The 13,972-nt window shown below is 42.7% G+C and overlaps 1 protein-coding gene across 6 annotated transcripts in view; it reads left to right on the plus strand.

Moving 5' to 3' along the window:
* The window catches only part of STX11 (syntaxin 11), a 42,552-nt gene that overhangs the window by 12,905 nt on the left and 15,675 nt on the right, over window positions 1–13,972 (plus strand). The window contains exon 1 of one of the 6 annotated variants that reach the window (XM_070506618.1): window positions 1,501–2,706. The exons of the other annotated variants lie outside the window; for them this stretch is intronic. Coding sequence (XP_070362719.1) covers window positions 2,616–2,706 — 91 coding nt within the window. The 5' untranslated portion in view covers window positions 1,501–2,615. Of the gene's footprint in view, window positions 1–1,500; window positions 2,707–13,972 lie in introns of those variants that run through there. 6 annotated transcript variants of the gene reach the window in all.

A 13,972-nucleotide genomic window follows, 5' to 3' on the forward strand; every position in this document is an offset into this window, starting at 1 on the left:
AGAGCTTCAACAGCTGTGTCCTCACGCTGTCCTGGTGACCACCCTTCCCGAGCACTGAATCTTCAGCCTTTTGTGACTCTGAGATGCACTCGATGTTCTGTTGCTAAAATCTGTGCTGTCCTTCCTGTGGGGAAGCAGAAGAGCTGGCTAGGGGTGCTAATCTACAGAGCAGGGTCTGGCGTGGAGGGATCCCTGGCGAATGCAGGCAGGTACATCACAGCTGCAGGCGCTGGGCTGGGGCCTGCCCTTGGGGCCTGGCTTGTTCTGGTTCTAGCTGAAGCAGGTCCCTACCTGCCGCTCCTCCTCTAACTTCCGGAATCTTACTGAGTGAAGCTGCCGCTGTGTCTCCTGTCCTCTTGATTCTAACTAGGCAAAAGGACTCTCGTTTCCTGGGTTCAGGCCCTGCTTTCTTTTGTGGCATCCACATAGATTCCTTTGGTCCTGAGAAAGGCATTTTTGACTAACAACCTCACTACCCTCCAATCTGGCCCCAACTCTTCACGATTCTCTTCGTTTCCTAATTCGGCCTGCCCCGACTTGGATTAATACTCTGATTTTTGCTCAGCAAGCAGGATCGAATTATCTTTTCCTCAGAGGCCTCTACTTTGGACCGTTTAAGGATTACAAACACTGAATTAATGTTATACCTAAAACGAATCAGCAAACGCATCTTGAGTTTGAAGTTTTCATATGTTCAAATGTCTAAAATGTGAAGTTTCAAAATGTGTTCTCCAAGCATGAAAAAAATGTTTCATTCAGAATTTTCTCAGATTTAAGAGGAAATCAAGATATTTATAGCTTCCCATCATATGAGACAGACTGACACAAAGCCTTCCGGGGTGATCCAGCCCACCTGTCTGCCCCTTGGTCTGAATTCCTCTTTACCTGTCTGTAATTCACTCACTGCTCAGATAATGAGAAAGGGGAGGGTTTGGTTAATATTTTGTGTGGGTTTGTCTCGCCTCCTCCAGCCTGTGGTTTCCCTGAGAGCAGAGACTTTCTGGACTTGGGCGTTCTGGTAGGTGTCTAGGCCTACTTCCAGTTCCGACCATTCTCTGACTTCTGCTGATAACGAAACCATCTGTCTGAGAAAGTCCTTCATTGGCCACTCCTTCTGAGTCTGTAGATACCAAACATTGTGTTATCTCGTTCAGGTTCTTCCTCAGGCTCAATAAGTTGGTGATTTTTAATAGGAAGCAGAGTTGTAGAATTGCTCGTTTCCAGTTATCCTTCTTGAGCTAATTAATGTTTTCAACTTAATTTGTGTGCTGTTTTTTCTTTTCAGTGGATGCAGTATCAAGGTAATACAGAAAATACTAATTTGCCTAGAATAGTATTCCCCATTGTGTATACCCAACTATTTTACTTGTTTCTCTGGCTCAGAGATGTAAAATCATGTTCCATTACTCATTGCATAACTCATTGGGTAATAGTGTGAATTCCGTCTTCACAGAGTAGTGGAAATTGCTTTGTTGCTCTCTTCCTATGGAAACAGAGTGACAAGAGTCGTTCTGTCTTCTGTTTCAGTTTCAGGATTGCACCAATGCACCTCTCGCCTCCTGGTTTCCTCATGTACTAGTGTGTGCCTGGTTGTGTTGATGAGCGGCACAGATCTGTTGATGGGAGATAAAGTGGGACATGGTGTGTAGCCTAATTGTATACTATGAGCAGGTGTCCCACTGCCTTGACTCCTCTCCCTGATCTTTGCATGGGAAACCGACAGATAGTGGTTTTAGCTGACAGTATTGTATAGCTCTTTATCATTTGCAAAGTACTTTCACATATAATTTCCCTTTTAATTCTCATACAAGCCTGCAGAACAGAAAGAAGAAGTAGTATTATTGTTGTCGTTGTTCTCTGTCTTCGAATTCTGTAGATGAAGAGGGAGACGCTTGGGGAGATAAAGTCGCCACCCAAGATTACCCAGGAAGTAAGGTGGGAGTCCCACTGCACCGTGCTGTCAGGACTTGACCGGGTCATGTTCCCTGGAAACAGACTCTGAGATTTGCGTCCAGGAGGTTTCTCGGGGTTGCTCTGGGAACCACGCTTGGCGGGGGAGAGAGCGCAGCAGGATTCCGCAGAGGGAGAAATTGATCTGCGGTGCGTGAACGACAGTGGGGAACAGCAGCAGGGAACTTTGGAGATGGGATGGCCCTTCAGAATTGTTCTGCCACCTAGAAGCAAGGGAGCTGATCAGCGTGTGTCCTGCATCAGCTGTCACTGCATGTGGGCTGCACCCAGGCAGAAGGCGTAACCTTAGGCCAAGCAGCTCCCTTCAGTCAAGGGCAGTTCCTGGCACTGGGAGCCTTCAGCAGCGAACACTCCTGGCAGCTGGGGGCACGAGGGCCCTGGTCTGAAGGGGATCTCATTATCCCATCACCCACTGCTTTTGTGTAGAACAGAACATTCTCCACTGCAGCGGTCTTTCCTGTATCTTTCTGATCCAGACCATCACCCTGCCGAGTGGAGCCCAGAAAGTTGGCATTTTGTCCAAGGCCCTTAAGGATTTAGAATAGCTGACCAGACAGCGAGAAGACAATGCCTTAGCCCTAGGGAGATCAGGAGCAGAAGAGCCAGGTGGGGGTAGGCCAGGGCGAGCGGAGTGGTGGTGCCTCATGGAGAAGGCTAACAGAGCCCGCGGCTCTCCAGAGCAAAGGATGGCGCACGGGGCTTTGCCCTCATTCTGGGCTTTGACGGTGTTAAGAGGTAAGCAGTGTGGTAGTTTCAAGCTCCATTTTCTCTCTCTTCTCTCTCTCCTCTCCTCTCTTTTCCCTCTAAAGCTTTGAAAGGTCCCAAACCAGTCCACTGAATCTCAATGTTTAGCCTGTAGAATTCTGTAGAAGCATCAGAATGACCTGGGATATTTAAAAGTAACCTCCCCCCAAAAACGAACAAACAAACAGCAACAAAAGCAAAAAAGAAAACAGAAAGGAAAGTCCAGCCCCACATTCAAGATCTGTTAGACCAGAATCTTTAGGAGTGGAGCCCATGAATTGACATTTTCAACAAATTTTCCCCAGATGACTTTGATACATGCTATAGATTAAGAACCATCGCCCTAAACCATTAATGCTCTCAATGGTGACCATGCCTGTTGGGATTTTTCAAATTAGCAAGAAGGGCTGGGAACCGTGGGACAGCAGAGGAACACCTGAGCCTCAGTCCCAGCAGTCTCGTCATGGAGACATCCTTCCTTTGTCTTGAATAGCACATTCTTGGTGTGGCCAACAGAGAGGCCGGCCCACATTCCTTGGCTGGCTTCTGACCAAGATTGCAGAGAGAGAGATTCTGGCTTGGCCTTTCGCTGGCTGAGATAGTCGGATGAGAGATGCTGAGTTCCTTGAATCCTTGGAGGTGGAGGGGAATCCATCAGTTTGTAGCCGTCAGTAAACTGTCTGGAGAATAAGCAGGTCCCGGGAAATCTTCCGCCACATGAAGCTTTGAGGTGCTGTCTTCAAACTTTAAATAACCATCCAGTAGGATGAGCGAAATAGTTATGACGGGAAAATGTATTCTCTAATTCATTGAGCTAGGGAATAATTGTGTTTCTTCAAAAGGAAAAGCACTTTTAAACCTACCGACTTTGAGTGAGGTCCTTGTAGAAAATATTAGTCACCTACAGATTGACCTGATAACTAGGAGATTCTGATATATTTTGTCCACTCCTGCAACACCCACCCGCTGCATTTCCATACCTTCAGTGCTCCGTGCCTTTGCTCAGGCTGTCTCTGCCTGGGTTCCCGTCCCCTTCTCCCAGCACAGCTAACTCCTATTAAACCATTTAGAAGCAGCTCAGACACCATCTTCCCTTCCCCTCACCCGGATTGAGCTTGCCATCCTCTATTGAGCTCAGAAAGTATTCCCCGTATCCCCCTATTGTTACGCTTATCATCATTATCCTCCCTCCCAGCCCATGAGCACCTGGAAAACCAGGACCATCTTCTTCATCTGGGGCACAAGAGGCCTAGCCTCACCGAAACTGATTGAAAGAAATAATCACTCTGGCGAGCATAGCTAGGTAACAAATATTTATTGAGGCTCTCCTACATGCTGGACGTTCTGGGGTTCATGGCAAACACAACAGGGATAGCCCTGCCCCCATGGAGCTTATGAGCTAGCAGAGAAGATAGGCAGGAAAATAGTTAACAATAGAATATGGTGAGTGTTAGGAAAAAGGAAGAACCAGAAAGTGTGAGACCATAGAGCCAGTAACCTGCTTAGTCCAAGGTCAGAGAGAGTTTCCCATTCTCATGAAACATAACTTATGTAAAAATAGAAGCTATGATACTAACTTTGGTTACAAGATGAGGGACTCTTTTTGTGTGTGTGTGAGGAAGATTGACCCTGAGCTAACATCCATTGCCAATCCTCCCCTTTTTTCACTTGGGGAAGATTAGCCCTGAGCTGACATCTTTGCCAATCTTCCTCTATTTTTTTCATATGTGGGATGCCTCCACAGCTTTGCTGATGGGCAGAGTAGGTCCACACCCAGGATCTGAGCACATGGAACTTTAACCACTCGGCCACAGGGCTAGCCCCAAGGGACCCCTTTTTAACAAAGGAAGATATTTTGGTCCATCTAGTTCAAAATAGATCAATCCTTCACGTGTGTGTGTGTGTGCAGTATGTGAGCACATACATTGGCAGAGAGACAATAAGAAAATGACTCCGTGGGGCCGGCCCAGTGGCGCAGTGGTTAAGTTCGTGTGCTCCACTTCGGTGGCCCTGGGTTTGCAGGTTTGGATCCTGGGCGTGGACCTATGCATTGCTCATCGAGCCCTGTTGTGGCGACATCCCACATAAAATAGAGGAATGTCGCCACAGATGTTAGCTCAGCAACAATCTTCCTCAAGCAAAAAGAGTAAGATTGGCACAGATGTTAGCACCAGGCCAGTCTTCCTCACCAAAAGAAAAAAGAAAGAAAGAAAGAAAATGACTCCTTCATTTAATGAATAAAATAGCAGGCAACAGAGAAGAAGCTGTCTGTGCATCTCATTCAATATGCCATCGCTAGAAGTTAACTTGTTGATTTTTAAATATGTGATATACAGTAAAAGAAAATAAGCTTAAAGCTCTGAAAATCATGAGCATATATCACAGCTTTTTAAACGTTAGTTTTAAGAAGCTGATGGTTATGGCCTATGAGGGTGCGGACAGATTTGCACTTGGGTCCTGTTGGGACCAAGGTTGACGCACATTTGCTCAGAGGTCAGCGTCTGCTCCTACTTCTCGTCTTTCCAGCTGTGGTGTTGCGATTTGTAGCCTCCACCTGGTGTAGCAGCTCCTGCTGGGTCCTTTTTCTCTTTTTCTTGCCAGTTCTTGCTCCCTTATTATTTCTGTGCCTGCTTATTTCTCCCCGTAAATCGTAACCTTAAGTTGAGGGCAGGGATTGCAACATCTTGATTTTTCTAATTCTTGAATCTTCTACAGCTCTTCTACTGCAATTTATTTACGTTTATTGCATGAAATAAATAACCTTAAATAGAGTGTCTGAATTAAAGGATGATTCCTGGGTTGAGAAGGTAACCAGATTGGTTCTCTACTGAGCACTTATTTCTTGTTTAACCTGACGTCACAAAGCAGGTATGCCCAGAGCTGCCATGTGTCGACTTTGGTTAGGAGGGAGCTGCCCCTTTGGCTGGTTGGAGGGAAGGGAGGATTAAATCCTCATGCAGCAGTGTTTATTAGATGTAGATGGGAGGCGTAGAGTGCTCCGCTGTGTGTCATTTAAATCAACTTAAACTCGTCCACACCATCCAGCATCTTAAAGCAACATTGATATTAAAAAGTGGAGTTAAAAACTCTAGGCAAGTGAAGATACAGCTCAGGCTTGAAGTGTTACTTTAAGTGATTGAAGACTTGATGTCCTGTGATGACCATTTGCCATGTTTTCTCACATCTTTCTTCCCGTACTTTGACATATTCCTGGGTTTATTTCAAGTATTACTTAATTTATGTTCAAATTTCCTGTCTTGCTTTTACTGTAAATATGGTATCTAAGGACCCTATGAATGGTGAGGAGATACTTCTGGACTTTGGTTCCTAAACTTTCTACTGTGCGTAGTTTGAACTTGGTTTGTTGCTGAAGTGTAGCCACTGTGAATCCAGTTGAATACTTTGTGACTTGTAAACTAGATCCACTTCTATATTTGCATTAAATTGAGAATTTTTTAATAAAAGGCTATGTGGTGAATTGGGATTATTTTCTCCTTTTGAAAATGTAGAACTCTTTGGCAGATGAAGCTTATTCCTTAAAGACTCAAAATTATGGCAGTGTCGGCTCATCTGAAAAGAGTAACGGTGGAGGGCAATTCCGTTTCGTCAGCATATTTTTGTTGTTTAATTGGGAAATTTCTCAAGTTATTAATTGCCCTTTGCTGAAACTTGGAGCACTATGGACATTTTCTCCTTTCTCTTGACATCTGAATACCTCCACCTACCGCTGACAGCGGCATACGCACACAATACGTATTTTCATTTTTATTTTTTCCATCTAGTCCTCATAACTGAAGCATAGATAAATCTTGTATTCCAATTTTCTCCTTAATTTCTGGCTAAGTTAATAAGTCTAAGTTAATATCTTATTTTTAATTTACATTTATTTGCTAAAGAGCAGATAATGAATAGCATTTCATATTTTTATGGAGAATATTTTCTCCTGTGAATTGTCTTTCTATATGTTTCCCTCAATATTTTATTGTCATATTATTTTCTTATCAGTTGCGGTTGTCTGTTCACATAATGTTGTGTACCTACATAATGTCTATTTTATGCAAATATTTTCTTCCAGTCTCTTGTTTTAATTCTTAATATGTCTTTTTTTTTTATTGCATAGAGATTTCAAATTTTATATGACAAATTTGGTTGTCTTTTTTTTTGAGATTTCTTCCACAGTCTCAAATCTCATGGAAAGTTATCATTATCCCAGATTAGTGATAAATATTCAACTTTACTTCCTGTTAGTATTTCTGTTATTGATTTTGCTTTTAATTCTTTGATGGCCCTGAGGCATATTGTGGGGTCCACAGTAAGGATTAGAGAGAAATAAATTCTTGCTAGTCAATTATACCAGCCTGGTTGCTTAAATTTCCCCCCCCACCCATTAGTTTTTGATAGCTGCTTCTTCGTATACTAATATTTTATATATAATTGTTCTATTTCTCAATGTTTTGTTCTTGTCCATTTATCTTGATTTTTATGTTAGCAAAATTACTGTGCTTTTAATTATTGTCTTATGATAAGTGGTGATGCCTGCCAGGGTGGCCCCCACTTCACCAGGGCTGTAATCTTTTCAATTTATAGATACTTTTAATCGTTTATTGTTTGAGCTTTATTTTAGCATCATTTTCTTTTTTAGATTTTTTTTTTAACCCTGGTGGGAATTTTGGATTTAGTTCTGTCAAAAAATTAACTTGGGGAGAATTTCAGATTCCACTTTTAAATGTGTATACGTGTTAATTCTAAAGTAGGATTTGCAAAGAGATGTTTATGTGTGAGAGAGAGAGAAGCAAGTGAACAGGCAAGATGGAGTGTTCCTAAAGAGTCCTTGGTTACCCCCAGGCCAGAATCACAGCGTTTTCCTTTTCGTTAGCATTTTGGATTTCCAGAAAGCCTGTTTTGTTCTTTTTTTCCTCCTCCCTCCCTCTCTCTCCTTTTTCCTTCTCCCTCCCTTCCTTCCTTTTTTCCAGTTTTAATTTTTATCAAACTTATACATACATGATTACAGAGTCAAACTCTCTCTGTAAAATTAATGAAAAATGGAAGTCTAATAAAAACAGTCATTCCTTTTCTATTCCATTTCTCTCTCCCCAAAAGCAATCACTTTCAGCTATTTTTGCTGATTCTTTTGGTATTTATATTCTTATCTGTAAATAGCATGCTTCTGTTACTATTTCTTGATTTTTCCATCTTAGGCGTTATTTGTTGCCTTCTCTGTATGGAAGTTGATGATCTAGCCCATTTCACCCCTCTCCCTGACAGACATGCACCCTTCCTGTCCCCTCCCCCCATCCTCCCAACGCAGCTGTATCATAATGCAAGTTAGATCAATATTCAGTGATTATGTTTTATGGTTATGAAAATGCTAATCATAGTGAAGCCATGTTGAATATCATGATTACTCTCCCATAAGTACATAATAGTTTTTTGCTTTCCTGGAAGTTAATTGTTTGGTTTTTTGTTAGCTTAGTTTTATTTATACTTACAACCTCTTCAACCCCAAACTGTCTAAATCTCCTCTCAAGAAATTTTGACCCATCAGGAGTTGGATCAGTGCATCTTTCTAGAGAAGTGTGTCCTGTAGTTTACTTTCCTGGTCTAGACAGATGGTCTTTGCAGTCAAGGTCACAGCTGTCATCTTAGTTTCCCTTTGCCGTCCTCCTGGGATGCTTTGCCTCTCTCCTCTGTGGATCCCATGTTAGGAGTCTGTATTCTGTATCTTTTTTCCTTCGCTTCCTCTTTTGTTGGAATGCATTCCCAAGTCTCTTCCTGAGAAAGAGAACACAGGAAATAAAAACTTTTGAGACTTTGTGTATCTGAAAATGTCTTTATTCTAGCTTCATACTTCATTGATGGTTTGGGTGAGTATAGAATTCTGGGTTGAAAATACATTTTCTTCAGTACTTTAAAGACATTGTTCCATCATTTTTCAGTTTCCGGTGTTGCTGTCTAGAAGTCCAAAGTGTTTTGCCTCCTAGTTCTTTGTAGGTGATTTCTTTCTCTCTCCCTCTTTCCTCCTCTCTCTGTCTCTGTCTCTCTCTAAGCTTATGTGATCCTTCTCTCTCCGGAATTCCTATTTTTTGGAATTCGAACTTAAAGGACTGGACTTCTAAATTCCTCATCTTTTCTCTGCTATTTTTCACCTCTTTTTTTTCTTTCTTTCTACTTTATGGGGAAGAATCTTGCATTCTCCTGCCAGAAGGATGTAGGTGAGTGCGCTGGACAGCAGGTGAAGGAAGAGGGCTTGGAGGTCCGCCATTCCCTGTGAAAACATTCCCTTAATCTTCCTCTCCTGACATGGGGATTCGGAGTCCGGCCTGTCTACTCTCCTGCTGGAGTGGCGCAGGGCATGGCGGGTACTCTCACTTCTTAAAAAGGCTTCTAACCAAACTCTATTTGTTGTTATCCTGCCATCACCTCCTTTTCCACAGGTCCCCAGCCTTTGGTTCTGATTCCTGAGCCTTTGGCTATTTATTTTACGGTGTAACTTAGCTCGTTTCTTGGCCTTCTCCACCGTTAGCTTAGGATTAAACTTTCTTATATCTTCTAGGCTAGTTATCACTTGTCCATTTGCTTTACAACTTCCAAAATTTTGTTGCTACTCTTTTCTCTCTGATCTTTATCCTAGTTGGTGTATGCCTTTTCAAAAGTTCCTTTAGTGGGATTTTGGGAGGGAGCAAAAGTAACGTTCAGTTTGCCATTTTACCCAGAACATAGAAGTCAACTCTAAAAATACAAATGTGTTTTCTGGAGTGAGTGATATGTATGAAGAGCAGATATATTCATCAGAATAGCTATTTACTGCATTAAGAAGTAGAGGATGGAAGGCAGGACTGGGATGTTTAAGTGGGCCAGTTTGGATTGGGATAGACTGGGGAGGGCCGAGGGACAGCTCTGGTGGGAGGGCGTGTCTAGGAGTCAAGCGGGATGAGATGGCCGTGGTGGAGTTTCTCTAGGCCAAGACAGGTTGAGGGCAGTAAGTAGAAAGTAAATAACTCAACTGACATCTCCACATTTTCCTGTTGATGTTCAGGGAGGGTGTGTGTGTTTACTAACGTGAGTCAACCTGTAAGTACTGCATTTGCTGAGAATTTACTCACTGGGTGCCAGGCACCTCACTGAGTGCGCCTTGAGGTGGATTGTGGCTTTCCAATTTGCTCGGAGCTCGGAGTCCAATGCAGGTCTGCTGGACTTTGCAGCCCCTTCGAAACACTAAGCTGTCATATCTTTGTGTCATTGTTGATACCGGTTATTGAAATTAAGAAAATTTTTGCAGCTACCCAGAAAGCTGAAATATGTGTTTCCCTTGTTACCTTCATAGTTCTGTCTTTAAATGGGTTTGAGAATCAGGAAGTTGCATAAGTCAGTTTTGGTTTCAGCTATGTCTGTATTTTAAATATTTTAGAAGTCTAGTTCACATTTCTGGAATTTTCATTTCTTTATTTAGAATTGCTTTATGTAAGTTTTTTATTTTTTGCTTATCTAAAAAAAGATATTTTTAAGGGACTGAGACCACAGCTCTTGCTTACTGAGCTAACCTCATCGTCTCCCATGCCTGGCACTTAGGAGACCCTCACTATCTGTTTCCTGAGTAAACACATGGAAGTCTCTGCTGTAGTAGCCTATGTGAACACGCCTGTCCAGAAAGACGAGAACATCAATCCCATGGTCTATTTTATGAATTTACTTTAAAACTAGTTAACAGGTTACCCGTTTGGTTTATAAAAACAGAACAAACCTAACAAATGCCATCAATTCTATGCTGTTGTATGTATCTGAGCTAATGGAACTGAGGTATTTTAATATACAGTCATGTGTCACTTAACAATGGGGATTTGCTGTTAGTGCCATGGATTCCGCCTCCTAGTGACCCTGTGTATGGCAGACCTTCTGGTGCTGTATCAGACAATGTTCCACTGCTGTTCATAGGGTTTTCTTGGCCAGTTTTTTCAGAAGTGGGTGTCCAGGTCCTTCTTCCTGGTCTGTCTTAGTCTGAAAGCTCCTTTGAAACCTGTCCACCATGGGTGACCCTGCTCGTATTTGAAATCCCGGTGGCATAGCTTTCAGCATCACAGCAACACGCAGCTGCCACAGTGTGACAACCAACAGACGGGTGGCGTGGTTCCCTGCCTGGGACAGGAACCAGGGCTGTGGCAGTCACGGCTGGCCAAAACAAAACTAACAAACTAAAAAGCAGGGGCTGACCAAATTTGTTATACATTTACCCCAATATAAACTGTTCCATGTAGCAGTTGTACTTTTTAGTGCTATATAGAATCAGCACCTTTAGGTGTTGAACAAATAGTCCTGTTACAGACCTTCAAATGGTAACAGAATTTAAAATTTCCCTTATACATGACTTCTATTTTGGTTAAAAGGGATGTTGCATCTTGGCAGTGGTATTGGTAACATTCATAATTGGAATAGGTGGATAAATTCCTAGCCATCCAAAATTTCAGAGAATTCTATAGCTAAAGAATAGGGGCCGGCCCCGTGGCTGAGTGGTTGAGTTTGCGCACTCCGCTTCAGCAGCCTAGGATTTCGCCGGTTCGGATCCTGGGCACAGACATGGCACCTCTCACTGGGCCAACAGACATGGCATAGCACAGCCAGAGTGACCTACAACTAGAATATACAACTACATACTGGGGGGATTTGGGGAGAAAAAGAAAAAAGAAAACAGGATTGGCAAGAGATGTTAGCTCAGGTGGCAATCTTTAAAAAAAAAGAAAAGAAGAACTTTACTTGTTCCCTCATGCACAGACTATCAATATCCAGGTAGAATAATTCCCAGCAACCATGACATGCATACAATTTTGAATACCATACTTTCATTTTTACTTTCTGTTGAGCAGTCAGTGTAATTAGATTTTAACGTTACAGTCAAGCACAGCATAACGATGCTTTGGTCGATGATGGATGGATCGCACATCTGACAGTGGTCCCATAAGTTGGTGTGGCAGGCTATATTGTGTCGGTTTGTGTAAGGACACTCCATAATGTTCGCAAAACCACCAAATCGCCTAACAACCCATTTCTCAGCACGTATCCCTGCTGTTTGTCAGCCCTGGTGGTCTAGTGGTTAAGATTCAGAAGACTAGGAAGAAGGACCTGGCCACCCACTTCTGAAAAAATTGGCCATGAAACCCTGTGGATAGCAGCAGAGCGCTGTCTGTTAACAGCGCCGGAAGGGGAGAGGATGGCGCAGAAAGACCGGGCAGGATCCGCTCTGCTGTGCACAGGGTTGCTGAGTCAGAATCGACTTGATGGTGCTAACAACAGCAAGCTTTGCTGTGCAAGGAATTGTTTGTTTGTCCTCTTTGATAGGTATAATGTGAGATATTCACTTTGAAATAAAAATTGTCATTATGAGTCAGTTTGTTTCCTTGGCCCTCTGTTTACAGTAAATGCAAGTATCTACCTCATACTTCCCTGAGGTTCTGAGTGAATGTAAGGCATTAACATTCTGTCCCTCCAGCGATAGGAGTAATATAGAAACTGATAATAGAATACTTGTTTGGGGGCCCGGCCTGGTGGCGCAGCGGTTAAGTTGGCATGTTCCGCTTCTCGGCGGCCCGGGGTTTGCCGGTTCGGATCCCGGGTGCGGACATAGCACTGCTTGGTAAGCCATGCTGTGGTAGGCATCCCACATATAAAGTGGAGGAAGATGGGCACGGCTGTTAGCTCAGGGCCAGTCTTCCTAAGGATTGGCAGTAGTTAGCTCAGGGCTAATCTTCCTCAAAAAAAAAAAAAACTTGTTTGGTTTTATTGAATCACTTTAGATCACATGATCAGCACATGTTTCTTAAGGAGTGGTATTTGTACTATTTTGAATAAACTACCTGGTGAAATAAACTGATTCTGGATGGCAATAGTGCAGAATAATAATTCCTAATAACATGTTTGTAAAATACTTTAAAATTTACAGTGCTTTTATATTCTTTATTTATATCATTTAATGATTAAAAAACCCCTTATGAAATGGGTAGTGTTATTACCCTTTTACAGATGAGGCAGCTGCCCCTCAGAGATGTGAAGTGTCCTGCTCCGCTTCATCCAGTGTAAGATGGAAACGGGGATGGCGCTCCGATGTCTAGCTGAGCACCTTTTCTTATATCCCATTTGCTTTCGGGAATGATGCCAGTTAGCTGACGGGCAAGACTTCTTCTCCCTGTGTTCCTGTATCCACCACAAGCAGCAACACCTTCCTAAGGTGGGGGGAGAAGGGCTCCCTGTGGGAGACATGTATGAGGGCGATGCTCAGTGGATGTTTATTGAGTTATCATTGTTAATCTGCTCCCCAAAGAAAACACAGCCACAGACTTTACATACACTGAGTCTAGAAGATAGCCGTCATGAGCCTGGCTTCGGCGTGTCGAGCCTCTTTCCCAGTCCCTGGGGTGTGTGGAGTTGGGGTAACCACCTTGAGATTCTTAAACGTGAAAGCAGAACATGAGGATTCCCTTCCTTTTTAGAACTCCCTTTTCTTTCCCAGGCTGCCTTTGGTGTTCCTTTTTTCCTGATTTCACCTGCTCAGAAATGGTGGTGGTGGAAAGGACAGTGGGACCTGCCCTCTCCCTGCCCCTGCCGGATGCCCCAGCAGGAAGGACCCAGGGAACTCGTGTGGTTGGTTTACCAGGGAAACGTCCTATTACCTCACAGCGTCGGGCTCAGTCCTTCTGAGTGCTGTCTCTTAACTATTCACAAACTTCTAGGATAGAAGAAAGTCTAGAAGAATATGCATTAGACTTTTGTCAGTGGTTATTTTATGTAGTTATTACATATAGTAGTTTTAGATGATGTGAAATTTTTACTTTCCGTGTAAAACACTTCCGTGTCATTTGATTTCTTCTCTTTTCTTTCTTTCTTTCTTTTTTATAAAAAACTTGGGTTACTTTCATACACAGAAGAAAAGAGAGATTTTACAATAAAAGAATTGGAACAAAAGTTATTTAAGAGCCCCAATAATATGGTAACACACAAGTGTTAGTGTTCATTTGTGATTATAGATGAGATAGGTAATAAACCGTTTGTATGTATTAGCAAATGCACTGTTTATACTAATAGTCACTGAATCTACATTAGTTTGTCGAGTGAGTTAAAATCACAAAGTAGACAATATTAGGTAGCATATCCAGAGTGCTTCCTCTGCCAGGCACTGTTCTAAGAGCTTTACGTGGATTATCTCGTTTAATTCTCTCCCCCATCCTCTGCAGGAGGTAGTTATGACATGGGGAAGATAAGGGAGGGAGAA

The sequence above is a fragment of the Equus asinus genome, chromosome 1, assembly GCF_041296235.1.
Source record: "Equus asinus isolate D_3611 breed Donkey chromosome 1, EquAss-T2T_v2, whole genome shotgun sequence".
Taxonomy (NCBI): Eukaryota; Metazoa; Chordata; class Mammalia; order Perissodactyla; family Equidae; genus Equus; species Equus asinus.